The sequence below is a fragment of the Equus przewalskii genome, chromosome 19 (genome assembly GCF_037783145.1).
Source record: "Equus przewalskii isolate Varuska chromosome 19, EquPr2, whole genome shotgun sequence".
In the NCBI taxonomy this organism is placed as follows: domain Eukaryota; kingdom Metazoa; phylum Chordata; class Mammalia; order Perissodactyla; family Equidae; genus Equus; species Equus przewalskii.
The window spans coordinates 42300601-42325691 of NC_091849.1; the positions used below are offsets into that span (position 1 = coordinate 42300601).

Consider the following 25091-nt stretch of genomic DNA (forward strand, 5'->3'; position numbering starts at 1 on the left):
CCTGTCCAGCCAAGGTGCTGGCAAAGGATAAGGAGAATGTGTCCTCGGGAGTGACAAGGGGCAGCTGTGATTATGAACTTAGGCCTCATAACTCTCATTTTCCTCTGCTAACTTATGTGAAGAACACTGGTGGTAGCTCACATCTTAGGTTTCAGTGGGAGTAGAACCAAATTGACATCCCCTCTCAATAATATAACAGGTGATGAGATACTGTGTGTCCTCTGTGCTGGGGACATGGATTTTTCCTCTGAATCAAGGATAAGAAGAGCTTCTCTGTGACCCTCCAGCTTCACCTCACCCCCACCCCACCCCAACTGGCCCTGTGCCCTGGGGAGCTGAACTACATCCAAGGATTCCCACATCCCCCACTTGGATTCAGCCAGTGAGGGCACCAGCCAGGGATCAGAAGATGGGGGGATGACCAAGTCAGGGAATTTATCCTCCTGTTTCTCTCCCTTCGGAATCAGCACTACGTCCATTGACTGAGGGTCACAGCTGTTGTCAGGCACCCTCTGCACGCAGCTCTCTCTGGCTCTGGGTTCCTGTAACTGCTCCCACCCCTCCCCTCTTCAGACTCAGGTGCTCACACCCCACCATTACCAGCCACGGGGTGCTGCAGCAGCCCCACCCCAGTGGTTTCCCTATACCCTGCCCACCCCTTTATAAACAATCCCTTTGTTAAACTCTGCTCAAATTACCCACCTGTGTTCCTGCTAGGACCCTGGGACATCCAGTATTTTTTTTCTGTTAGAATTAGTTTTGGCAGTGAGCAACAGAAAAACCAAAATAACAATAGTTTCCACAAGATAAGTTTATGTCTTTCTTATATAAATTAAATTTGGTGTCAGGCAACCCAAAGCTGGTGTGGTGGCTCCATCAACATCAGAACACACATGTACATTTTTTTATCCTTTTAAAATTAACACAACTGAAACATTTTTCCATGTCATTACAAACTCTTCAGAATGAATCAAGTCTTAGCTCAAGTATCATCTTCTAAAGCACTTTTCCTGATGTCCACCCCAACTCTATAAGAATGATCTCACTCTCTCGGGACCCCACTCTCTACTTCTACGCGTGCACACACACACACACACATGCACACACACATATCGCATACACTTCAGTCACAATATCTATTACACTCCAAGTCTCCATCTGTTTATGAACCTATTTCCTTCCTTAACTTTTGGGAATATCTCTTTTTTATCTTATTATCTCCAGCCCCAATTTCTGGCATAAAACAGAGACCAATAGGGGGCTGGCCCTGTGGCAGAGTGGTTGAGTTCACACACTCCACTTTGGCGGCCCGGGTTTCCCAGGTTCGGATCCTGGGTGTGGACCTATCACCCCCATCAGGCCACGCTGAGGCGGCGTCCCACATGCCACAACTAGAAGGACCCACAACTAGAATATACAACTACGCACTGGGGTGCTTTGGGGAGAAGGAGAAGAAAAAAAAGATTGGCAACAGATCTTAGCTCAGGGCCAATCTTAAAAAGAAAGAGACCAATAAATGATTTTGAATGAAAGGACATTTTAAGGCCTGCATAATTTTGCATCACATAGATGTACCCTAGTTCATTTAGCTATTTCCTTATCATTAAACATTTAGGTGATTTTTACTTCTTATTAGAAATATCATTGTAGGATTTTTAATTGATCAATGGATCAGATGCCCCTGTCGGTATCACTGGAAGAGACGGCTCCTTGATGTTTCAGCACACGCACCTGCTCACCCCCATTTTGCACCTCTGGTTACAATCTTCTGATGGGATATGTCTGATTTACAGCCAGTAATGAGTTGGTGATATCAGCAGTCTTCTCTATAAGCACTGCTACTTTCCCTTAATTTTCCTTTTCATTTTCTCTGTGGGTCATCTCAGTCTAACAAGGGGCCTCGGTTTCCTACCTGTGCAAGCGAAAAGAGAGGAGAGTAATAATCCGTCGGACACCAGGCGCTCAGATGGGTACTCATACTTAACTTAATTCTCCCAAAAGCCTTGTGCAAAGAGCTTTGGAGAGACACAGACCTGTAAACACATCCCTGTGGGGAACGCCGGGCTCCACCACCTGCCTGCTGGAGAATCTTCAGCGACGTAACTTCGTTTTTCTGAGCCTGTTTCCTCCACTGTAAACAGGGTTGAGAACTCTTCATGGGGCGGTTGTGAGGATTTCATGAGATGTCTGTGAACACCGCCTGGCTCGTAGCAGTGGTCAGCAAATGGCAGGCTCAATGCCAAGTGAGGAGATCAGAGAAGGGATTGGGCTCTGGGATCTAAGGCCAGAGTGTCAGGGCGTCCTCCCTGACCTGGGCATGGGCATCTTTAGGACCAGCAAGACTGTGAGTCAGGAAAAGATTCCTAGGGCTCTTGGAAGGAGAAAACTGAAGTGAGGAGCAGGCAAGAAGCGCTTCCAGGCAGAGCTGTGTCCAGGGAACTGAGAGCGGGCCAAGCGGAAGGGTAGCTGTGCCAGCTGGACGTGACCCAAGAGAGCGAGCGCTCGCGGAGGAGGGGGCTCTACCCTTCCAGTGCTCGGGAAGGTCTTGACACTCCGAAAAGAGGGCTCTTTCCCCATCTGTAATGTGGTCATGGAGCCCGGACCAGCCCCTCCCCTGGCTGGAGGGCGGGAAAGTCGTTAGGGACACCTGCCTCTCTCCCACCCCCCTCCCGGCGGGAACCCACGTTGACTGAGCGCACCTGGGCGCCCGCTGCGCCTGGGAACACGTGGCGCCCTAGGCCTCCAGGCTGCCCCGCGGGAAAAGGGGCGGGAGCGCGGCGCCGGCTGCAGACGGTTCCCTCAGGACTCGGCGAGTCGTCCGACACGATTGTTAAAATAAACATCCAGAGGGAAATGGGGTGAGGCTGGCACCAGAGTAAAGAAGTCCCGTAACCAGGAAGAAATAAACCCGCCAACATAAAAGATATTAACGTGCAATAAAGAAAGTTTCGCAAAAGATGGGGACAGGAGGGATTATTCAATTAATAATCCTGGGATAATTGGTAAACTCTTTGGAAAAAAAATAAAATTTAGATGCACATCTTCACCATGCAGCAAAATTAATTCCTAGGAGAGTTAAATGGGGCTGGGGGGTGGGGATTAAACTACACATGCAAAACGATGATAGAAGGAGACCGTATCCGCTCTCTAGAGGGGAGCGCACTTTCTACGTTTAAACGGGGTGAGATAAATCCCAATAGGAAAGATACATATGGTGCTTCATATGAAACAGAAAATTGCAGGTTAAAAATTTAAAAAGTGAGATTAAAAGTAGTCAGTGAATTAGGAAATAGCTCCAAAAGTGCAATATACAAAGAGTTTGTATCTTTAATATGTGAAAGCTCTTACAAAATCAGCAAGACACTAGGACTGCAAGAGCACAATAAATAGGCAATACACTGAAGGAAACAACAAGATGGGAAAATAATGTGATCAGAGAAATGACATACTATTTTAACTGATTAAATTAGGATTTTTTTTAAGGAATTCCAAATGCTGGCGGGGATGAAGTGGGTCTTTCATAAATAGTGGTGGAATATAAATTAGTATAACATAAATGTGTATAAAAGAACCTTAAAATACAGAGACCTTAGGTACTCCACATCACTAATCATTAGGGAATTGCAAATTGAAACCCTAATGAGAAAACACCTCATACACATTAGGATGGCTGCTTTAAAAAACCAAAATCACAACTGTTGGGAAGGCTGTGGAGAAATTGGAGCCCGCATGCACTGTTTCTTTGTTTTGTTTTGTTTTGTTTTGTTTTGTTTTTTTGAGGAAGATTAGCCCTGAGCTAACATCAACTGCCAATCCTCCTCTTTTTGCTGAGGAAGACTGGCCCTGAGCTAACACCCGTGCCCATCTTCCTCTACTTTATATGTGGGACGCCTACCACAGCATGTTTGACAAGCAGGGCCATGTCCTCACCCGGGATCCGAACTGGTGAACCCCAGGCCGAGGAATCCGAATGTGTGAACTTAACCATTGTGCCACTGGGCCGGCCCCTGATGCACTGTTGGTGGAAACGTAAATTAGTGCAGCCACTGTGGAAAACAGTATGGTGGTTCCCCCCAAAATTAAAAATAGAATTACCATATAATCTGGCAATTCCACTTCTGGGTATACACAGAAAAGAATGGAAAGGAGGATCTTTTTTTCTTTTCTGAGGAAGATTCCTCCTGAGCTAACATCTGTTCCAATCTTCCTCTATTTTGCATGTGGGTCACCTGCCATAGTGTGGCCTGTGAGTGGTGTAGGTCCACACAGGGAACCAAACCTGGAACGCTGAAGAGGAGTGTGCCAAACTCAGCCGCCAGGCCTTGGGGCCAGCCCCTGGGAAGGAGGATCCTGAAGAGGTATTTGTAAACCCAATTTCATAACAGCATATTCACAATAGCTGAAATGCGGAAGCAGCCATTGAGAGATGTCTATTGAGAGATGAATGCATAAGAAGAAAAATATGGTATATACATATTAAGGGATATTATTCAGCCTTTAAAAAGGAAGGGAATTCTGACACGTGCTACAACATGGGTGATAAACCTTGAGGACATCATGCTCAGTGGAATAAGCTAGGCGCAAAAAGACAAATACTGTATAATTCCACTTTAATGAGGCAGTCAAACTCATAGAAACAGAAAATAGAATGGTGGTTGCCAGGGTCTGAGGGGAGAGGGAAGGGAGCGTTAGTGTTTAGTGGGTACAGGGTTTCAGTTTTGCAAAATGAAAAGGATTGTAGAGATGGATGATGGTGACGGTTGTACAACAATGTGAATGTACTTAATACCATTGAATTGTGCACTTAAAAGTGGTTAAGATGGTAAATTTTATGTTTTGTGTATTTTACCACAATTCAGTTTTGTTTTTTGTTTTTTGGGTTTTTTTGAGGAAGATTAGCCCTGAGCTAACATCTGCCACCAATCCTCCTCTTTTTGCTAAGGAAGACTGGCCCTGAGCTAACATCCATACCCATCTTCCTCTACTTTATATGTGGGACGCCTACCACAGCATGGCTTGCCAAGCAGTGCCATGTCCGCACCCGGGATCCGAACTGACGAACCCCGGGCCACCCAAGTGGAACATGTGCACTTAACTGCTGCGCCACCGGGCAGGCCCCTCAGTTTTTTTTTTTTTAAGTTAAACAGAAAACAAAAAGCAAAAACGTCACAGAGGCGGCCAGCCCCGTGGCCAACTGGTTAAGGTCACACGCTCTGCTTCAGCTGCCCAGGGTTTTGCTGGTTCGGGATCCTGGGCGCTGACATGGCACCGCTCATCAGGCCATTTTGAGGCGGCGTCCCACACGCCACAACTAGAAGGACCCACAACTAAAATATACAACCAGGTACCAGAGGGCTTTGGGGAGAAAAAGGAAAAATAAAATCTTTAAGAAAAAAACCCTAAAAAGTCACAGAGGTCTTAATAATTTTAAGGACATAAGTATGAATTTGGAAAATACTTTATAAACAAAGATATCCGTTGCCCTAAACTGGAAAACCCAAATGTCTAACAATAAAAGAATGGCTAAATAAACTATAGTACATCTATAGTTTTACTTTTTAATAATGTTCGTTTTTCTAATTTTTAAAATAATACAGGTTCATTGTAGAAAATTTGAGAAATAAACAATTATAAAGATGAAAATAAAAACTATCCAAAATGCTAACATGCCGAGATAACCGTTGCTAGCGTTTGGTCTGCTTTCTTCTGGGGATAGTTACTTATTTCGTATACAAAATTGGGTCTATATTCTCTGCTTACACTGGCATCCTGTTTAGTTTACAAACATGCGACTTTGAGTTGTGTGTGACTATGTGTACACACGCATGCCGAGAGAGAGAACATTTATTGACTTCTTCCTACGGAACGTGCTAAGGCCTCTTCATGGATTATCTCGTTTAACTCTCACAGGACACCTTTGAACTATGACCATCCCCTCTGTACAGACGAGGACATTGAGGCTTAGGGAAGAAGTTGGTGGGAGTCACACGACTCCTGAGTGATGTGGTCAGGATTGAAAGCCAGGTGTTCTGACTTCACAGTCCACACTTCAAACTCTTTTTTACATCCCAGGTGATTAAACATTCTTTGAAAACAGGATTTTAAAAGCTGCTGTGTAATAGTCACTAATAAAAATACACCAAACATTAATTCATTCAACCCTCCCCCTAGCATTGAACAATTAGGTTGTTGGCTCAATTTCTCTTTCTTTTTAAAATATAATACTTCCAAGAACATTTTTGTGCATAAATCTTTGTCTTATAATGACTGAATCTCTTATTATTTCATTGGGGTATATGCCTCGGTGTGAAGTTCCAGAGTCAAAATGACTGCTCTAGCTAAAATTTAATGGAGTCACTGAAAATGGCATTTATAAAATATTTATTTTTATTTATTTATTTTTTAAAGATTGGCACCTGAGCTAACAACTGTTGTCAATCTTCTTTTTTTTTTTTTTTTCCTGCTTTTCCTCCCCAAATCCCATAGTTGTATATATTTTTAGTTGTGGGTCCTTCTAGTTGTGGGATGTGGGATGCCGCCTCAGCGTAGCCTGATGAGCGGTGCCATGTCTGCGACCAGGATTCAAACCTGCGAAACCCGGGGCCGCCCAAGCACAGCGTGCAAACTTAACCACTCGGCCATGGGGCCGGCCCTAAAATATTTATTTTTAAACACAGGTTTAGGGGCTGGCCCCGTGGCCGAGTGGTTAAGTTCGCGTGCTCCGCTGCAGGCGGCCCAGTGTTTTTTTGGTTCAAATCCTGGGTGAGGACATGGCACTGCTCATCAAACCACGCTGAGGCAGCGTCCCACATGCCACAACTAGAAGGACCCACAACGAAGAATATACAACTATGTACTGGGGGGCTTTGGGGAGAAAAAGGAAAAAATAAAATCTTTAAAAAAAAAAAAAGGTTTGATGTGAGGGGATAAGGAATATATGGGAAATCTCTGTACCTTCCCCCCAATTTTGCTGCAAACTTGAAACAGCTCTGAAAAAGTAAATTCTATCAAAATGTGTGTCGGGGGCGGGGGTTCTAACAACATGGAAGTAAGTTATTGGGCATCTTTTGGGCTGTAGTAAGGCAAGCCATAGGGAAGAGATCAAGCCACTGGCTCTGCCACTTTCCTGTCGTGTGGCCTCGGGCAGGTCACTTGATCTCTCTGAGCCTCAGTTGCTTCCCCCGTGGGATGGAACTGCAGTGGTTGGGTGGACGGAGTGGAGTGCGCAGGTTAAGCCCCTGCCATTCAGCCTGGTGCTCTGTTTCCCGGAGAGGACAGTTGCCCTCTAGCAGGACCAGTGACTGGGAAAAGCCTTTGCGGACTGTGAAGGGCTCTTCAGACGGGAGGGAGTTTGGCATCCACCTCCTGGTGTGGGAGTGGCACCCTGAGCCCCCCTGGTACCATGAGAGAGGATTGGGTTTAGGGGCCAGGTTGGGGGTGGGAGGGGCTCACCGGGGTAAACGGCTCCGTGGTGGAGCAGCTGAGGTGCAGCTGGGCCTGCGGCCTGGGAGGCGGTCTTGTGGGCACCTCCTCCCCCAGCCCACGCCTCAGGTCTGCAGCTGGGTCCTGCCTCCTCTCAGGTGCGCCATGGCCCGGACTTGGCTGCTGCTTCTCCTGGCCCTCGGGTGTCCAGCCCTGCCCACCGGTGAGCCCCCTCCCGGCATGCCTCTCTGTGCCCCGTCCGTTAGTCTACTCAAGCCCACTGCGTGGCTCTGAGCCTCCCTGGGGGTGGGTGGGATGCAGGGAAGCAGGACAGAGCCACGGGGGCCTGCGGGGACGGTCTCCACAGAAGCCCATCACTGCCTTCCCTAGTGTACTCCACCTCCCAGCTACCTCGCTCCAGGCCCCAGATCCTGCTCCCCTGGAGTCCACAGCGGTGGTGGAGGGCGGTCACCTCTTGGAGGTATAGGGAAACAAGAGCAAGCTGGATGGGCGTGCACTGCTGGGGTGGGGGGGAAGCTTGGAGGGAGGGTGTAGCCGGGCTGTGTTATGCGATATGGGTGATGGGACATGAGCATTGTGAGGCCCTCTCCTGTCCTTCCTGGCCTGGCCTCCTGCCCTCAGGGTGCCTTATTCCAACAGGGCTCAGAGTGTCTCAGGTTCACTCCCAGCTCCCCCTTATCAGTGGGCTCTCAGGAGATGTCCCAAGGCCTCGGTGACTTCCCCGGGGTATTTACCCCCAGTCCTCCACAGAACAAGGTTGGAGCCAAATGACTCAAATTTTGAGAATTCCAGCTTCAGTTAGAAGCAGGTGCCTGTTTGCCTGTGTCAGGGGGAAAGGTCCTTGACCTTTGAGTCAGGGTGTTTTCTTGATCTGAAGCTAGCCCCAGTATGACACAGGCTCTCCCTCGCTAGGGAGACAAACCATACCCGTGTGGAGCAGGGAGAGCCCATGGCAGGAGGCCCGAGCTCTGGGAAGGAAGCAGCCAGGGTGAGAAGGAGCAATACTGAGAGGCTTCCTGGAGGAGGTGGAGGCTGAGCTCGACTTGGAGAGTGTCTCTATCTGTACGACTGAAAAGGCTCAGGAGGTTGAGGGTCCTGGAGTTAACTCCCAGCCTTCCCTACTCCCTTTGTTTGTGATACCTTATTAATATTAGTATCGATAATAATACTAATAACTATCTGCTAAGGCATTTTACATTCATGGTCTTTACAACAAAATTCTATTGGGCTGGTATTATTAACCTCGTTGTATTGCTGGGACAATTGAGACTCAGTAAATTCAATGGAGGAGTTAGGGGGCTGGCCTGGTGGCGCAGCGGTTAAGTGCGCATGTTCCGCTTCAGTGGCCTGGGGTTCCCCAGTTGGGACCCTGGGGGCGGACGTGGCACCGCTTGGCAAGCCATGGCATCCCACACATAAAGTAGAGGAAGATGGGCATGGATGTTAGCTCAGGCCCAGTCTCCCTCAGCAAAAAGAGGAGGATTGGCAGCAGATGTTAGCTCAGGGCCAATCTTCCTCAAAATAAATAAATAAATAAATAAGTAAAAATAATAAAATTTTTAAAATTTAAATAAATAAATAAATGGAGGAGTCAGTAATCAACCCAACTCTGTCTGAGGCCTGTCCCAGGCTTGGGCCACTGTGTCACATAGCAAAATCTTAGTTATCCTTCCAAGGGTGGGGTGGTCTGTGGGATTTGGGGTCACAGAGACCCGAGTTCAAATCCTGAGTTACCATCCATGTGCTTCTGGTCAATTATTTGACCTTCAAGAACTCCTTCCTGAGCAGCCTCCTGTCCTATCTCCCCATGAGATTCTCTGGCACCCTTCCCACACCCTGGGGCATTTCCTTAGCCTGGCTGTGCTTAACTCATGGTGTGAATTTGTTTGTAGGTTTGTTTGTTTTTTGTGTTTTTGTTTGGTTTTTTGTATTTGTTTTTTGAGGAAGATTAGCCCTGAGCTAACCTCTGCTGCCAATCCTCCTCTTTTTTACTGAGGAAGACTGGCCTTCAGCTAACGTCTGTACCCATCTTCCTCTACTTTAGATGTGGGACGCCTGCCAAAGAATGGCATGCCAAGCAGTGCCAAGTCTGAACCCGGGATCCGAACCAGCGAACCCTGGGCTGCCGAAGCGGAACGTGCGAACTTAACTGCTGGCCACTGGGCCAGCCCCGTTTGTAGGTTTTAACCTTTGAGATTTTATTGATATGACAAGATACCCAACCTTTCAAAAATAACATTTTGTTATATATTAAATGAGTCATCTTTACTGAAAAGAATAAGTTTGTGTAAAATCAGGACTATTCTGGAAAATATAGGACAGAGATGACTTATTTTTCTTTTTTTAAATTATGAAATAATACAGACATACACTTTAAATGGGTGAATTATATGGCATGTAAATTACATCTAAACAAAGCTATTAAAAATACTGCAGACTTATAGAAAAGACTCAAGAATAATACAACACACGCATACTCAACTCAGATTAACAAATGGTTAAAATTATTCCATATTTGAATCAGATATACTTTTTAAAGGAACAAAAATTTACAGATAAATTTGAAGCCCTTTTTGATTTCATTCCGGATCCTGTTTCCTTCCCTTCCTCCCCAGATGTAACCACTCTCCTGAGGCTGGCACGACAAGGTATTATAAGTATTTATTTATGCATCTGCTATCTTTCCCATGGGACTGAGTTCCTTAAAGGCAGGGACAATATCTTAATTAATGGTGTTTCCTCAGTGCCTGGCACAGAAAGGTTCAGATATGATAGATAGGTGTCTGGGAGGATGGATGGATGGATGGACATATAGATGGAAGGTAGAGAGAATAGATGTAGGAAAGATGGAGATAGAAGGATGAATGAAAAGATGGAGGGAAGGAAGAGTGGTTAGATGGGTAAATGCCAGGAGAGAGGGATGGATGAGAGGGTAGAAGGATAAATAGATGGATAGTAGAAGGATAGATGGAAGGATAGAAACTCAGACACAAGGATAGAAGTCTGCAGTGAGATGCTGGCCTGGGAGGGCACAGACAGATGTAGCCCCCAACAAGTGTGTGCTTTCTTGCAGGTGTGCGTGGCACCCCCTTCCCCTCCCTGGCCCCACCAATCACGCTGCTGGTAGATGGGAAGCAGCAGACACTGGTGGTCTGCCTGGTCCTCGATGCTGCACCCCCTGGCCTTGAGAGCTCCATCTGGTTCTCAGCTGGCAATGGCAGTGAACTGGACGCCTTCACCTACGGCCCTTCCCTAGCAGAAGATGGCACCTGGACCAGCTTGGCCCAGCTCTCCCTGCCCTCTGAGGAACTGGCAGCCTGGGAGACCTTGGTCTGCCACACTGGGCCTGGGGCTGGGGACCACAGCCGGAGCACACAGCCCCTACAGCTCTCAGGTGGGGACCGAGCCTGGGCCCCTGTGGATGCTCCCTGCCCTGGAACACACCCTGGAATGAGGATATGGTGGGAGGGAGGGCAGGCTCCAGGCCTGGGGGCATGAAGGGTGTCCAAGTGCTGACATCTAGGTGAGGTGATTCCTGGGCTCAGAGCAGGGTGGCCTAAGGGCCCTGAGTCCTGGGATTTGCAACTGTAATATCTCATTCAAATCCAGACTGATGCTTGACTTCCAAGAGGTAATAATGACTCCTCCCTCCTGGGGTTGAGATATACATACATACTGAGGTATATGTATTAACCCTATCACTGAGGGTTAATATCTCTCTTTATATACCTAGTGTTTTGTTTTTGTTTTTGTTTTTTTGTTGCTGAGGAAAACTGGCCATGAGCTAACATCCGTGCCCATCTTCCTCTATTTTATGTGGGACACCTGCCACAGCACAGCTTGACAAACGGTGCGTGGGTCCGCACCCAGGATCCAGACCTGCGAACCCTGGGCCACCAAAGTGGAACTTAACACACTGCGCCACCAGGCTGGCCCTATACCTAGTGTTAATATCTATATCTATATATATCACCCTATTTATGACACCCTACCTATTAGAGCCAAATATAATTAAATAATAAATTGCTATCACTTACTTAATGCCAGGCACTGTTGTAAACACTTTACATTTATGAAGTAGGTCATATTATTTTCCTCATTTTATGGGCACAGAGAGGTTGAGCAGCATGTCCAAATCCAGCTGTTATTATTACTGACCAGATGATTTTCTTCCTCTTTTTGGATTATGTTAATTTTGTCATCTTCGCAATGAGACTATTTATTGAATAAATGCCATGGCTTCCAAAGAAGGCTGCTAAGAAAACTGATTCCCTGTCTAAAAGTGCCGAGGCACCTCAGCCTCCCCGGGGCACAGAACGGGGGCCAGCGAGGAGGGAGGGAGAGCTGGGCCCTTCCGAGGACATTTAGCAAATGGCTCAGGTTCTGCTGCTGGTTCATTTGTCCATTTAGCCACATGCCATGAAGAGCTGCCCTGTGCCAGGGCCAGGGCATAGCATCGCGGGGGAGGGCACGGCTCATCCCAAAGGACTCACTCCCTTCTCCTTGGCTGGCAGGAGAGGCTTCCTCAGCCAGGATCTGCCTCCGGGAGCCTCTCAGGGGTGAGTACTGGGGACCAGGACCTTAGACCATGTTGGGCTCTAGCCTGTGGGTCCCACCCAGGGTTGGTGGGTTCCTTGTGGGGTTGGGGCGCTGGCTAGCCTGGGCCCCTGTCTTCCCGTGGGTGAGACCGGAATAGATCCTGCGACCCCAGCCTAATTCCTGCACACAGCTGAGAAGTGCAGGTGAGAGCTAACAGAGGGTCCTTGGAGCTCTCCTTGCGCAGCCCAGATGGATGGTCTCAGTGTTAGAGCCTTGGGAGTCTCTTGGGAGCCTTGGGAAACTGTCCCAAGTCCCACCACCTGCTGGACAGAGTCATGAGTCAGGTTCTACTTCCTGACCAAATAGAGAATTTTGAGCTGGTTATTCTTCTCTGCATCAGATGTTAATTCCTGCCTGGCCTACATCCCCCTGGTTGTTGGGGAATCAAATAAAATGAAGGCTGGCTAGGAAGGTATTTGTTATTATGACCAGTAAGAGCTGAGGTTAGACACCAGGTAGGACTTTCCTTGGATTTGGGGGGGGGGGGCGGTGAAAGGGAGGAGGGATGGCAAGGGCAGAGGGCAAGGCCCTTCTGCACTATAGAACAATCTCCTGTCGTGGGGCTCAGGGCCAGCCTCCAGGCCCCTAACCCGCTCCTTCCCTCTCCCGCAGGGACACGGGGCCAGGCGCTGCGGCTCGGGGCGCTGCGGCTGCTGCTCTTCAAGCTGCTGCTGTTTGACGTGCTCCTGACCTGCAGCCGCCTCCGCGCCCTGCCCGCCGCGAGGGGGGACCCGGCCCGGGCGCCTGGCCCGCGAGACCCCGCGACCCCCGAGCTCCCCGCGGCCCCGAGGGCGGACCGTCCTTTCCTTCCGCAGCCTCTGCCCGTAGGAGAGCCCTCAGCCCCCGCCCACTGGCTTCGCCGCAGTGATGGGGGGACCACAGGCCGAGCGCTCACCCCGTCCACCCCGCCGGCGCTGCAGCCCAGGGCCGGCCGGGGGGGTTCCCACCCTCCGTCCGCGTCCGGATCCCAGGAGCCCAGTCTGGGAAGAGGGGATGGTCTCTGCCAACCAAGCTTGGGCCTGAGGCTCAGGACCCCCCTCAGTATTCCTGCCTCGAGCCTTGGAGCATTTGTATGTGACCTGCCTCCTCCTGCGGACAGGAGCATCCTGGGGGCTGGGCTCTGTCTCCCCCCTCAGACCAAGGCTTTCTGAGGGAAAAGGCTGTGTCTCTCCCGTCAGACTGGGAGATCCTTGAGGGTGCTGACGGACTCAGGCACTGGGACGTTTAGGGTGCAGATAACTGAGAACAATTAAAGCAGAGCATAAATGACACAAACAAATGAACAATATTTTGATTCAAATCTGCCCTGGGAGGAGGGAATTTGGCAGAATTAAAGGAGGCAGAAATCTGGGAAGGCTCCCTTGAGGAAGAGGGCTTCCTGAGGGTGAGACCCTGGGAATTGCAGAGTGGGGTTGGGGTTGGGGAGGACCCTATCTCACCTCTGTCTCCTTTCCTCACAGCCAGGCATGGGGCAAGGCCCCCTCTCTGTCTCCTCATGTGGCCCAACCTCTGTGAGAGGTCAGGGCGAGGAGCCCCGCCCGAGACCCAGGAAGGCGAGGTGCTAGGCCTCTGTGAAGTCTTGTACAGACTCAGCAGAAGTGAACAGGGCCAGGATCCCAGGGTCACGGGTTCGTGTCCAGTGCCAAGACCATAGATGGTAATTTCAAACTTGCACATTATTAATCCATTAAGGGTCATTATTCATTTGAAAAATATTCATTGAGCATCACCTCTGAGCCAGGCACTAAGGAGGTTTTTGTTTTGTTTTGCTTCCTAAAGAGAGTTCTTGCAGCGATAAAATATGAGGCTCCCACATTGGAGGGTACACTGTGTGTCCCCTGTTCTTCAGCACGGGCCAGAAATCCAACCTTTCCCAGGGATTCCTCGCTAGTAGTCACCCCAACGTCTGGGCGTTTTCATGTGAATCTAGATGTCCCCTGGGCAGCATAGGACAGTCTGCCGCATCAATGGTGCTCCTTTAGTCTTCCTTCTCTCAAGGCGTCAGTGGGGAACTATGCTTTAACACCCCCCACACACGTGGTGTCAATGACACCTCCAGCTTCCTTGAGCCTCTGTGCCCTCTCAGCTGCTGTTCCATGGCAACTCTCACTGTCTCCTCCCCTGCTTGCCTCTCACCAGCCTGTAAGAAGATTCTCCTACCCCTTTTTTGGATTTTTTGTCAGGGGAGGGTGTCCCACAACTTCTGGGGGTGAATCTGTCCACCGTCCCATAGGGCCTGCTCCTTCCCCAACACCAGACTGAGGGAGGAGGTAGGCTGGGGTGGGGTGGGGGCATGTCCAGCTATCTCCTCAGACTTTCTCCAGCCACTGTCCCTTCCCAGCTCTCAGCTGAGATGCTAAGCCCAGGGCTCCCGCCAAACTACTTCTTACCTCAGTAAATGTCTTCTCATTCTGCAAGAGGGCTTCCCTTAGCTTCAACACCCCTCCCCATCTTGCGCCAATCCTGCCCTGTGCCAGACTCTGAATCTCTCCTGTGGCTGGCTTAATGTTATTTCCCAGGACGGCTTGTGGGCCTACGTCAATCAAGTCTCTGCCTTCTGGGAGCTCAGAATCCACAGAAATAAATAATAGGGCAGTAAAAAGGGCTGAGGTTACACACATACAGAAAATACACACGTAAAAAGAAAATTAATGCGTGAACTTTTTACAATCTGCTCCATAAGCTTTATTCCATTAACCTATTTGAGCTTCCCAGCAACAGGCAAACCTCGAATAGCAGCTGGGAGGATCACAAAGTGATCATACAGACAGACACTGAGGCTCAGAGAGGAAGTGGTTTGTTCTAGTTCTCACTGGGAAAAATCTAGGGTTACTGGCACTAAGTTTGAAGGCTGGGGACTGTTTGAGTCGTCCTGGTCTCACCGACAGTGCCTATTAGAGTGACTGGTAGTTAGAACAATAACAATAACCAAAAAAGTAATAATAATAAAATTAAAAAACAGGTGCTCAGTAAGAGCTTGATGCATTATGACTCCAGGAGGGAAACGACGTGAAAGGAGGCGAAGACAGTGAAGACGGCCTCTCGCACATCTTCCAGGACGAGCGTGCAGGACCACGTCCCACTCAGGCCCTGTCAGCTGCTTCCCTCCCTCTTGTCCTGGTCCTCCAGCCCCGCCCAGAGCCACCGTTAGGGGGTGGGAAAAGATGTTGCCATAGGTCGCTGAGGACACCATCCGCCCTCTCATTGGCTGAGGCCGAAAAAAGCTCGGCCTCCCATTCGCTAAAGGACAAGCCCCGAAAAGCCCATTGGCTGCGCCGTCCGCGGGCCCCCGTCGGCTCCGGGGGCGGGCCGCGGAGCGAGCGCGCGAGGGGCTCGCGGTTGCCCCGGTTACGCCGAGGCACGTGTGCAGTCCCGGAAGCGGCTCCGGGAAGCTGCCCAGCGCGCGCCGCGGGAGGAAGCGCAGCCTGGTCCGCTCGGGTCGGGTCCGGCTGGGCCATGGAGCCGTTGGCTGAGCCCGCTCCCCGGCCCGGGCCTGGGCCCCGCTGTGTCCTGCTTCTCCCCCTGCTGCTGCTGCTGCTGCTGCTGCTGCTGCTGCTGCCCGCGCCGGACCTGGGCCCGAGGCAGGCCCAGGCCGAGGAGACCGACTGGGTTCGACTGCCCAGCAAATGCGAAGGTGAGGGGGCGGGGCCCGCGGGGAGTATCTGCCGGCGGGCGGGGCTTGCGGAGAAGGGTCAGGGGGATGGAAGGTCCTGGGCTTCTGAGCGAGAGTCTCTTCGTTCATTGAAACTACTGTGTGCCTGGCACCATGCCGGACGCTGGGGACCCAGGGGCGGGCGAGAGAGCAGGTCTCGGTGCATCTGGAGCTTACAAATCGTTAAAAACAAGCAGTTATCCAGGATAGTAGATGCCGTGATAGAGGAAGTACAGGGCTTTGGGGACCAGGTGAGGAGCACCTCATCTATCCTAGAGATGGGAGAAAGGCTGTGTGTAGAGGGAAGTCCGGAAAGGCTTCGTACAAGAAGCCCAGAGGGTGGTTAGGAGTTAGCCGGGTGAAGAGAAGAGAAAAGAGAGGGTCCCGCTCAGGAAACCACAGAGGCAGCGTCCTGCAAGCTGAGAAGCGAAGGAAACGTTTGAGGAACTGAAACGATCCGTGTGACTGGTCTTGGGGGAAGGAGACCCTGAGACTCTCCCCTTTGTGCCCTCACTGCAACCTCGTTTGTGTAAGTGGCTGTCTCCCGCGCTAGCTGTGGGCTCCTGAGGGCAGGGACCTTATCTCAAATATTTATTCACGCAGGGCCTGGTAGGTGCCCAGTAGATGTTTTTCGAGTAAATATGCATAAACAGGGGCCTGTGGGTGTGTGTAGAGGAAGGACGAGGGTCTGAGGTCTAAGGGGCCACTGTGGGAGAAGGATAGAGCCTGAGGGAGGGAGATTTTAGGAATATGGAGAAAGAGCAAATCCCAAAGATGTAGGAGTGGAGGTGTGGAACTTTGAGGGGAGTGTCAGCAGACAAACCAATGATCCAGGACTGTGAAGGGTCTGCCTCTCCTTCCTCCCCTCCATTCCTCGGTTTCTCCTTAGCCCTTTACAGCCACTCCTTCCTTCCCACCTTCCTAGCCCCAGGCCCCCCAGAAAGTTGGTGATAAATATATTTCATCCCAATTCAAAGCTCTCAGCAGGCCAGATGTTCCCTGAGCGCTGGAAAGTGGGGGTGGGGAGGTTTAGGACACATAATCCTTCCCTGTAAGAGATTAAAGGTGAGATGCTTTAGAGATGAGCGACCGACTGCTTGGGCTCCCAGCGTGGGTTCCAGCCTGCACCTTTGCCTGTACTCCTCAAGTAGACAGTCGGGTTATGGTGCTTTCCTTTCTCCCCTCCACTGGTCCTTACCCATATCCTTTGGGGGTTTCACTTCCTCTTCTCTTCGTTTTCTATTTCATTCTGGTACCAAAGAGCCCCTGGTGTTCCTCTTATTATTCTCATAACCTAAGAAGCTCACATTTCTTTTCCTTAGGAGGCATCCACTCATAGAAGCATAGAACCAGTAAGGATCTTAGAGATCAGTCTCGTCCAACCTCATTTTGTAGGTTATTGATAAAGATTAATTTAAAAGGGATTTTTCAGTCACAGGATGGCTTGGCAAACTCAAACCGCTAGGGTCCTCTTACTAATGTATTCACTTTATCCTTGTTATACCTTTGTTATTAAATGCTGACCATGTCGGGCTCGCAAAGCCTGCCTCCTGGCTCAGTAGCCTGAGTGGTACAGACCTTGGCACAGAGGAAGGAGAACCTGCCCTGAAAAAGAGTGGGTGGGTGCCCACGGGGGTCTGGGGTCTGTGCCATGAGTCTCCTCCAAGTCTGGTTCTGGGTAGGATCCCCAGAGGGGCTCTTGAAGAGGTAGGGTTTGCAAGAGTTGGGAAGCAAGGTTGTAGTTGATGGGTATGAGATGGGTTGATAGGTTCCAACCCCCCAGGCTTGGAACACTACATATTGAGGGCATGGGAGAAGGGGGCAAAGGAGCCAGAAAAATGCTGAGCTTGTACAGCGTACAGGACAAAAGGGTGGGGGGGAGCCCAGACGGTTTTGGATGGAGAGCCAGGGAGGTGAGGCACCCTCAATTCATTGCAGATCTGAGATCACCAGCTTATATTTTGGAATTGTTGTGTTCCAAGTTCTCCAAGCCATCCATTAATGTATATGTTACAGAATTTCACCAAGCAAGCCTCCAGGGGATGTATTTGTTTTGGTGGTAAATTGATTTTCTACCAAACTCTACTGAATGTTGTAACGATGCTGATGGCATCTAGCCTGCAGACCATATTCCACTCAGAGGCACTGGAAGCTGTTCACCCACGAACACAGTCTCTCTCAGCAATATATCAACTATCCAACACATACACAGTCCCAGCCTAGAAGAAGGCAGGAAAATTCCAGTACATGATACTCATTTCGGGTATCCTTGGAGTCTAATTGGAGAGACACATGAGGTGACCGAAGGCCTTTAGTGAGAGCCTGGATCCTGCAGAGTCCAGGAGTGAAATCAAGAGCAGGTGGGATTAGTCCAGAGGGCTTCCTGGGGGAGGAGGCTTTTAAGATGAGATTGGGAGAATGGGCAGAAGAGCCCCACAGCCCCTAGAGGACCTTAAGCACTTTCCCGAGGTCTCAGGTACTTCACGCTTTCAGTGGTAGCATCCTTATGCAGTGGCAATTATTTGTTTATACTTCTTTCTGCTCCATTAGACTGAGTGTCTGGAAGGGAGGGACCTTGTTTTCATCTCTGTGTCCCCAGGCAGTACCTGACACACAGGAGTCGCTCAGTAACTGTTAGAGGAAGCGTAAGAGGAAATGAGAAAATAAATGTTCAGAAACAGCAGAAACAAGGCCTCTGGAGGGAATGGAGCAAATTAACTTGGTAGGAATAGAGAGCTGGTGTTGGAACAACATATGAAACCAAGTAATAAAACAGTCGTAAAGGACGTTTTGGGGACAATTGGGGAAATCTGAATATGGACCGAGTATTAGATGATATTGGAATTATTGTTCATTTTCCAAGTATCATAATTATTTTGTGTTTAGGTAGGAGAAGGTCCTTGTTCTCACAAGATGCATGATGACATATTTAGGGGTGAAAGGTCATGATGTCTGCAACTTTCAAAGTGGCTTAGCAAAAACAGTGTATATATTGTTGAGGTAGATTATTGTCGCATTATTTTGTGCCTTGGAGAGAGATTGTGGTAAATTATTAGCAGCTGTTGAATACGGGCAGAAGGTATATACTTATTCATGGTACTCTTTCAGCTTTTTTATGTTTGAAAATTTTAAAAGAAAAATGATTGCTGGGAGCTGAGAGAAATGACGTGAGTAGGATGAGGGCTAGGAGTGGACATGGGACAGTGGATCTTGGAGCCAGGTTTCACCCAGTGGACTCCATTTGGTGGTCTGGTGCTACCTCCTTCCCCGCCCAGAGCGTTGACGCAGTCTGGGAGAGGTGGCCACTTGAGTCTGTTTTGCTGGGAGCTGGCTCCCGTCGAAGACTCACATGTACTCAGTAGGCTGTGCTGTGTCTCCCTCCCCCAGTGTGTAAATATGTCGCCGTGGAGCTGAAGTCAGCCTTCGAGGAGACTGGCAAGACCAAGGAGGTGATTGACACTGGCTATGGCATCCTGGACCGGAAGGCCTCCGGAGTCAAGTACACCAAGTCGTGAGTGAATGGGGGGACCCACTGGCCTGGCCTGCTTTGTTCCTTAGAGCTTCAGTGGCTTGGAGTTCCCTTCTCCCTTCCAGCTAGGCAAAACCACCAAAGGGAGGCAGCTCTAACTGAGAACTAAGTTAGCCCACTAGTTCTACCCCCAGCTAATAGTGTGGGGGTAGAAATCCCTTAACCCCTTCAGACATCCCTGAACTCCCTGGGCTTCAGATTCCTCATCTGTAAAAGCAAGACTCTTGGACCTCATCAGTGATTCCCAGACTCTTGGATTTGCAATTTTAAAAAATACAAATAACATAGGATTACCAGCTTTTAATTTGGCCAGGTATAAATATTACAAATAAACCAACAAATACCTCCATCAGCAATGATCATCCTTTCAAAATGAAGTGATATTTTAACATCAAAATTTAATTCATTTTGCTTTATAAAAAATATCTGAATACCGAATCCTTTAGCTTTATGAAAAAATTCCTTCCCATAGAGCTGTTAAAATTTTGTCTCTCTGGTCTGTGTTCCAGCATCTCAGAGCCCCCAGACCAGATGACCTATCTTCCTTCCAGCTCTGACCTCCCGTTGGTGAGATGCGCAGGTGCTGGGGTAGCAGGGCTGGAGGGACGGACCGCTGATCCTCTGGGGCGAGGAGGGGAACTCAGTCCCTCTTGTGCTGCTGTCTCGGCAGGGACTTGCGGTTAATCGAAGTCACTGAGACCATTTGCAAGAGGCTCCTGGACTACAGCCTGCACAAGGAGAGGACCGGCAGCAACCGCTTTGCCAAGGTTGGATTTGTGCTTGTCCTTCATCCCCGCTGGGGCCAGGCCTGCATGCATCTAAGTGTGTCTGCTGATATGGGTGTCATTGGAAGATCAGTGCCTTGGGAGCTTCCTTCCTTGGCCTCATCCCATGCTTCATTGATTGCTGTTTGCACTCCTCCCCTCCTGAGTGGCCTGACTTTTCCGTGGCAGTCGGCACATTCCTAATGGCCTGGGCCTGCCCATCAGGGTTCTGCCTCAGCCTGAGACAGAAATGCTGCAGGCTGGCAGTCCCCGTGGAGGCCTAAGCACTGTGCAGGAAGAACTCAGGAGATACAAACTGGCCAGGCTTAGAGACAGATTGCCCTGTCTTTCCTCTCGGCCCACAGGGCCCTGGACCTCCCTCAGGCTGCCTATGTGACCTTTAAGGCACCTACTATGTGCATAAATGCTTCTCTTCTCTCCCTGGAGAATGAGCTGCTGACAACAAGGCCCATATTTCTTGGTCTCTACATCTTCAGGGCCTGGCACATTTTAAGACGGTTGTCTCCCACATTGGTGCACCTAAGTACCTTCTAACAAAGCAGATCAGTCAGAAACCCCTGCAAACCCTAGAGGGATAGTCTCAAGCAGCAGAAGTCTTAGGTTTTATTTTTCTAATTTGTATGAATTTTGTCCTCTACTTGGTAATATATCCATGTTTGCCTTAATGTAAAAGTGTTTAACATTATTTTCTGTAGCAAAAAAGTTGGAAACAACCTAACCATTGGCCAGTAGGGGGTGGTTAAATAAATGGATCTGGCCATTCAGTGGACTGCTCTGCAACGGTAAAGCAGAATGTGGTAGCTCTTTACAGACTGAACTAGAGTTATCTCCCAGGTCTAGTGAGTACAAAAGGCAAGGCGCAGAACAGTGTACATGAAACATACTACTGCTAACATAGAAAGCGGCGGAGGGGGATATATTTGTATGGATCTCTGCTTGTATTTGTGTTCATTATCTCTGAAAAGATAGAGGAAGTAGATGCTATGTTGTCTCTAGGGAGAATACCTAGGTTAGCTGACAGAAATATTTTTTACTGAACAGAGTCCTCCCCGCCTCACCTGTGCCCTCCTCCCACCGAGGAAAGACACAAGCCCTAGAAAGAACCCGAAACAGGGAGTGGGCCTAGCCCCTTGAGGGGAGAGAGCCAAGACAAACTTATTTCCTGGAAAACAACTGTACGTTCAAAGGATCTGAGAGCAAGAGCAGACCTTTTCGAAAGGAGGAGGTGTGGAGAGGCAGGACAGGGGGTGTGTGTGTGTGTGTTTGTAGGGGTTATGGGAAGCAGGCCTAAAAGGGGAGAGGAAGGTGAGGTCAAGTGTGAAGAGCCCTCGAGGGTCCTGACTTAGAGCTGGGTGCTTGGGCCCCCCGCACCACCAGGAGAGGAGGGTGGGAGGTAGGGCAGTGTCTCTGCGCCTCATGTCTGGTCGCTTCTTCCAGGGCATGTCAGAGACCTTTGAGACGCTGCACAACCTCGTACACAAAGGGGTCAAGGTGGTGATGGACATCCCCTACGAGCTGTGGAACGAGACCTCTGCAGAGGTGGCCGACCTCAAAAAGCAGGTACAGGCCTTGTAGCTCTCAGAGGCTGCTGTGTCCCACAGGGCTGGGTGGGGATCGGGGCTGCAGCTGTGGAAGCCCACCAAGAGTTGGGGGACGTTGGTCAAGTGCTTCGCCTCTCTGGCTTCAGTTTCCTCAGGAGAATCACAGCCCCTGCTGTGGGTCGTGAGGCTCCGCGGAGCTCCGCCAGGAGCGAGTCAGCGTGGGGGCTTTGCCAACGCCAGGTGTTGTGATTAATAGTGCGACGTGCTGGTGGAAGAGTTTGAGGAGGTGATCGAGGACTGGTACAGGAACCACCAGGAGGAGGACCTCACTCAGTTCCTCTGCGCCAACCACGTACTGAAGGGCAAGGACACCAGTGAGTCTGAGGCAGGGAGAAGGCAGGGTGGGTCGGCCCTCGATTTTATTGCTTGCTCCCCCTCAGGGGAGGTGGGTAGGGAAAGGATGGAAAAGAAATAAGGAATAGGGGTCATCATAGCATCTCTGCCCACAGGGAGCTTGATGGGACGGGGTGGGGGGAAGAGGCACTGAAACCAGGTACAGAATAACCTGCGACAATTCGGCTGCCCCAGAGGGGCCTGGGCCGCAGTGAGGCGGGAGGTAGGGATGGTGACCTCAGCCGCCACTTCCAGTGGCCCCCTAATCAGTGCTCCTCACCCAGCAATCCAGTCTGTTAAGGGTCTCTCACTTCCTCACCCCAGGTTGCCTGGCAGAGCAGTGGTCTGGCAAGAAGGGGGACACAGCCGCCCTGGGAGGGAAGAAGTCCAAGAAGAAGAGCAGCAGGACCAAGGCTTCGGGCAGTGGCAGCAAACAGAGGAAGGAGCTGGGGGACCTCGAGGGAGACCCCAGCCCCGAGGAGGATGAGGGCATCCAGAAGGCATCCCCGCTCACACACAGCCCCCCTGATGAGCTCTGAGCCTAACCCAGTGCCCCTGTACCAAGAGCCGTGACCGGGCAGCTGAAGAGCTGGGGCATGGCTCCAGCAGGCAGAGACAGCTCTCCTGGCCTTGGGGCCTCCCTGCCTCAGCTGTGCCCTCTTCCTCACGGGGACAGACACGAGCTGGGAAGAACTCAGATGGGCTGCCATCAGCACGCGCTGGCCTTTTCCCTCTGCTGAGCGTTTCTCTCCTGACCCAGGCTTCAGGCAGGCCGTGCGATTTCAGGCCTGCCAGGGGTGCTGGTGTGAACGCAGGAGGGGCAGGTGTCGAGCTGGACCCCAGGACTGGAGCCTTCTGGAGCCCTGCAGAGGTCACACCTGGCCTTCACCTCCCCTCACTCCTCCCCTACAGGGAAGCAAGATTGCAGGCCCCAACTCCTCCTCTCTGCTCACCCCCTCCTGTGGACACCTTGTGCTCTGCCCGGCCCTCCCCAGGGCTCACAGAGTAAAAACCTTTTGGTCTTTTTTGTTCCGATTTCTGAGTCCCCTTCAGCTCCTCAGAAGGGCCTGGAGCTCCTTGTTGCTCTTCCCTGCTGCTTACCTTCTAGTGTCTGGGCTGAGGGTGCGGAGGTGGTTCTCCTCCTCCCATTTTTGAGGCTGGACCTTCCAACTGTGGGGAACGGCGTGTGCAGGGAGGGCCTGTGTACTTTTGGGATGAGGGGTGGGTCTGGGCATGGCGTGAGGCCCGGCGCAGTGCTCTGGCCCTGCCCTTCACTGGCCTTGGTCCCCTTGAGCTCCCCAGGCTGGGAGGGGCCTCACTTGTGCCTGGGCACCCAGCTGCCCTCATTCCCTCCCTCCCTCCTGCCTCCCCTCTCTCCCTCAAGGCCTTGCCATTTGTTGTGTAAAATGTTTACTGGCGACCTCACCTGCTCCCACCCCTCACCCCTCCCTCCCGCCTCCATCCGGCCTTGCCTGTTGGTCTTGAACCTTGTTCCCTGATGACCACAGCTGATCCCTCTGCTCTTCGTAGCTGTTGCGCCTGGAGTCCAGAGGGGAGGACACCCCAGTCCCCCAACAACAGCTGGTTACAGCATGTTCCCTGGGAGCAGGGAAGGAACGGGAAGACCGGCCTCTGGGGAGAAGGGGTGGGAGGCTCAGGCCCCGCCCAGTCTGTCCTGAGGGCAGAGATAAGGGCAGTCAATAGCAATGGTGACAACTGCATGTATTCACAGTGCTTTTAACCTTACAACACACTTGTGGGGTGGGTGCTGTTAGCCCCACTTCGTGGGAGAGGAAACTGAGGCTAACGTCAAATGACATGCCCGAAGTCCTGGCACTCAGACTCTGGTTTTGACTCAAGTCCATTGTATTTCCACTGCCCCGCAGCTGCCAGGGCCCCTTCCCCCAACACCTGGCACTGTGATTCATGGTGAACTGGCTTGGTTTCTTGGCCTTAACCCACCCCCACCAATAAGCCTCTTTTAAAAGGAAAATAGGAAGCAGCTGCTGCTGCTTGGAAGAGGAGAATGGTGGAAGGTCCCACCAGGTCCCTGTGAGCACCCACACTGAGACCCCTTCACACTTCTGGGCTGGCCCAGTGGGTGGGAGGGGATGCGCTGCCAAGTGCCCCAGACTCTAGCTTCTGCTAAAGAGGCTCCAGGGCCTGGGGGCCGGCCCTGTGGCCAAGTGGTTAAGTTCACGTGCTCTGCTTCAGTGTCCCAGCGTTTCACTGGTTCAAATCCTGGGAGCAGACATGACACCACTCATCAGGCCATGCTGAAGTGGTGTCCCACATGCCACAACTAGAAGGACCCACAACTAAAAATATACAACTATGTATCGGGGGGCTTTGCAGAGAAAAAGGAAAAATCTTAAAAAAAAGAAGAGGCTCCAGGGCCTGAACTGGGGCTGAGGGGCACCTTCATAGCCTGGGCCAAGCCCCTCTTCCCCTCCCCCAAGTTGGGGCAGCCACGGCCGCGGAGAGGGGAGCAAACTGGAAGCTTTTTCCTCCAGCCTGTGAGGCTTGGAACAGGTCCTTGAAGGATGATGCTTTTTGGTCTAGCCCCCACCTCCCCATCTCCAGGACGGATACTGCCCCCTCTTGAAGGGGCCGTGGGCACTGAGATTCCAGGCTAGGCTCAGGCCCCATCCTGGATTTTGTTCAGGGGCTGGAACCCAGGGCTGGGGAACCGCTTGCAGCCCCCTGGACTGTCTAGGATTTGGTGGCCAGTCTCTGATTACCCACCATCCCCCATGCTGTCACTCATGTTACCACAGGACTTCAGTACCTGGCTTATGTCTGTCCCCAGAGCTCATTGTCCTTAGAGTAGGATGAGGTAAAGACCTATCCCCTTACTGGGGTGTTGGCGCTGGGGCCCAATCCCAGGCCCAGGCCTAGACCAGAGGGCACAGCACTCTGACTGCTTTGCTCTTTGACCTGTGGCTGCTGCATGATGAGCGGCCTTTCCCTCCCCCTGCCCCCCAAGGGCCAGGCCTGTGGCACACTGTTAGCCCTCTGCCCACCCACCTGCAGCAGCAGACAGCCTCTCCCGGTGCCCAACCTATGCAAGGCAGAAGGCAGGATCCAGCTTCCCAGGTTTTTCCAAATGTTCACAGCAGCCCTGCATTGCTTTAGTTCACAAGCATGAA

General features: G+C 50.9%; 2 protein-coding genes and 1 long non-coding RNA gene across 8 annotated transcripts; 2 read left to right on the forward strand and 1 right to left on the reverse strand.

The window, feature by feature from the left end:
* The first annotated feature begins 5240 nt into the window (after positions 1-5240).
* On the forward strand, positions 5241-13334 carry PTCRA (pre T cell antigen receptor alpha). The gene is made up of 7 exons (XM_070584623.1): positions 5241-5344; positions 7581-7645; positions 9488-9619; positions 10059-10091; positions 10517-10837; positions 11958-12002; positions 12655-13334. The coding sequence occupies exons 2-7, from the start codon at positions 7588-7590 to the stop codon at positions 13191-13193; spliced, it is 1128 nt and encodes a 375-aa protein (XP_070440724.1). The 5' UTR covers positions 5241-5344; positions 7581-7587; the 3' UTR covers positions 13194-13334.
* A 1981-nt stretch (positions 13335-15315) lies between these two features.
* On the forward strand, positions 15316-22977 carry CNPY3 (canopy FGF signaling regulator 3). Of its 6 annotated transcripts, none has more exons than XR_011529756.1 (7): positions 15340-15676; positions 19082-19205; positions 19733-19803; positions 19894-19990; positions 21446-21568; positions 21696-21923; positions 22267-22977. XR_011529756.1 is itself a non-coding variant. In XM_070584642.1 (7 exons), exons 1-7 carry the CDS (start codon positions 15499-15501, stop codon positions 22479-22481), a joined length of 951 nt encoding a protein of 316 aa, XP_070440743.1. In that variant the 5' UTR covers positions 15340-15498; the 3' UTR covers positions 22482-22977. The 6 variants fall into 6 exon arrangements, 3 of the variants coding, with proteins under 3 accessions (XP_008514034.2, XP_070440743.1, XP_070440742.1); XR_011529755.1 differs by having other exon boundaries at positions 19733-19790; XR_011529754.1 differs by having other exon boundaries at positions 19733-19790; positions 21806-21923.
* LOC139077336 (uncharacterized) lies at positions 19509-23313 on the reverse strand. The gene is made up of 2 exons (XR_011529757.1): positions 23044-23313; positions 19509-21904 (listed from the first exon to the last, which is right to left on the reverse strand). It is a non-coding gene; the product is annotated as an uncharacterized lncRNA (long non-coding RNA).
* Between the last annotated feature and the right edge of the window lie 1778 nt (positions 23314-25091).

Coding starts and splice junctions, on each gene's coding strand:
- PTCRA (XM_070584623.1), top strand. CDS start 7,588: ATGGCCCGGACTTGGCTGCTGCTTCTCCTGGCCCTCGGGTGTCCAGCC. Junction 9,620..10,058: donor CCACTGGGCCAGCCCCGTTT/GTAGGTTTTAAC, acceptor CTTCCTCCCCAG/ATGTAACCACTCTCCTGAGG. Junction 10,092..10,516: donor CCTGAGGCTGGCACGACAAG/GTATTATAAGTA, acceptor GCTTTCTTGCAG/GTGTGCGTGGCACCCCCTTC.
- CNPY3 (XM_070584642.1), top strand. CDS start 15,499: ATGGAGCCGTTGGCTGAGCCCGCTCCCCGGCCCGGGCCTGGGCCCCGC. Junction 19,206..19,732: donor GGAGTCAAGTACACCAAGTC/GTGAGTGAATGG, acceptor TCTGTGTTCCAG/CATCTCAGAGCCCCCAGACC. Junction 19,991..21,445: donor GCAGCAACCGCTTTGCCAAG/GTTGGATTTGTG, acceptor CGCTTCTTCCAG/GGCATGTCAGAGACCTTTGA.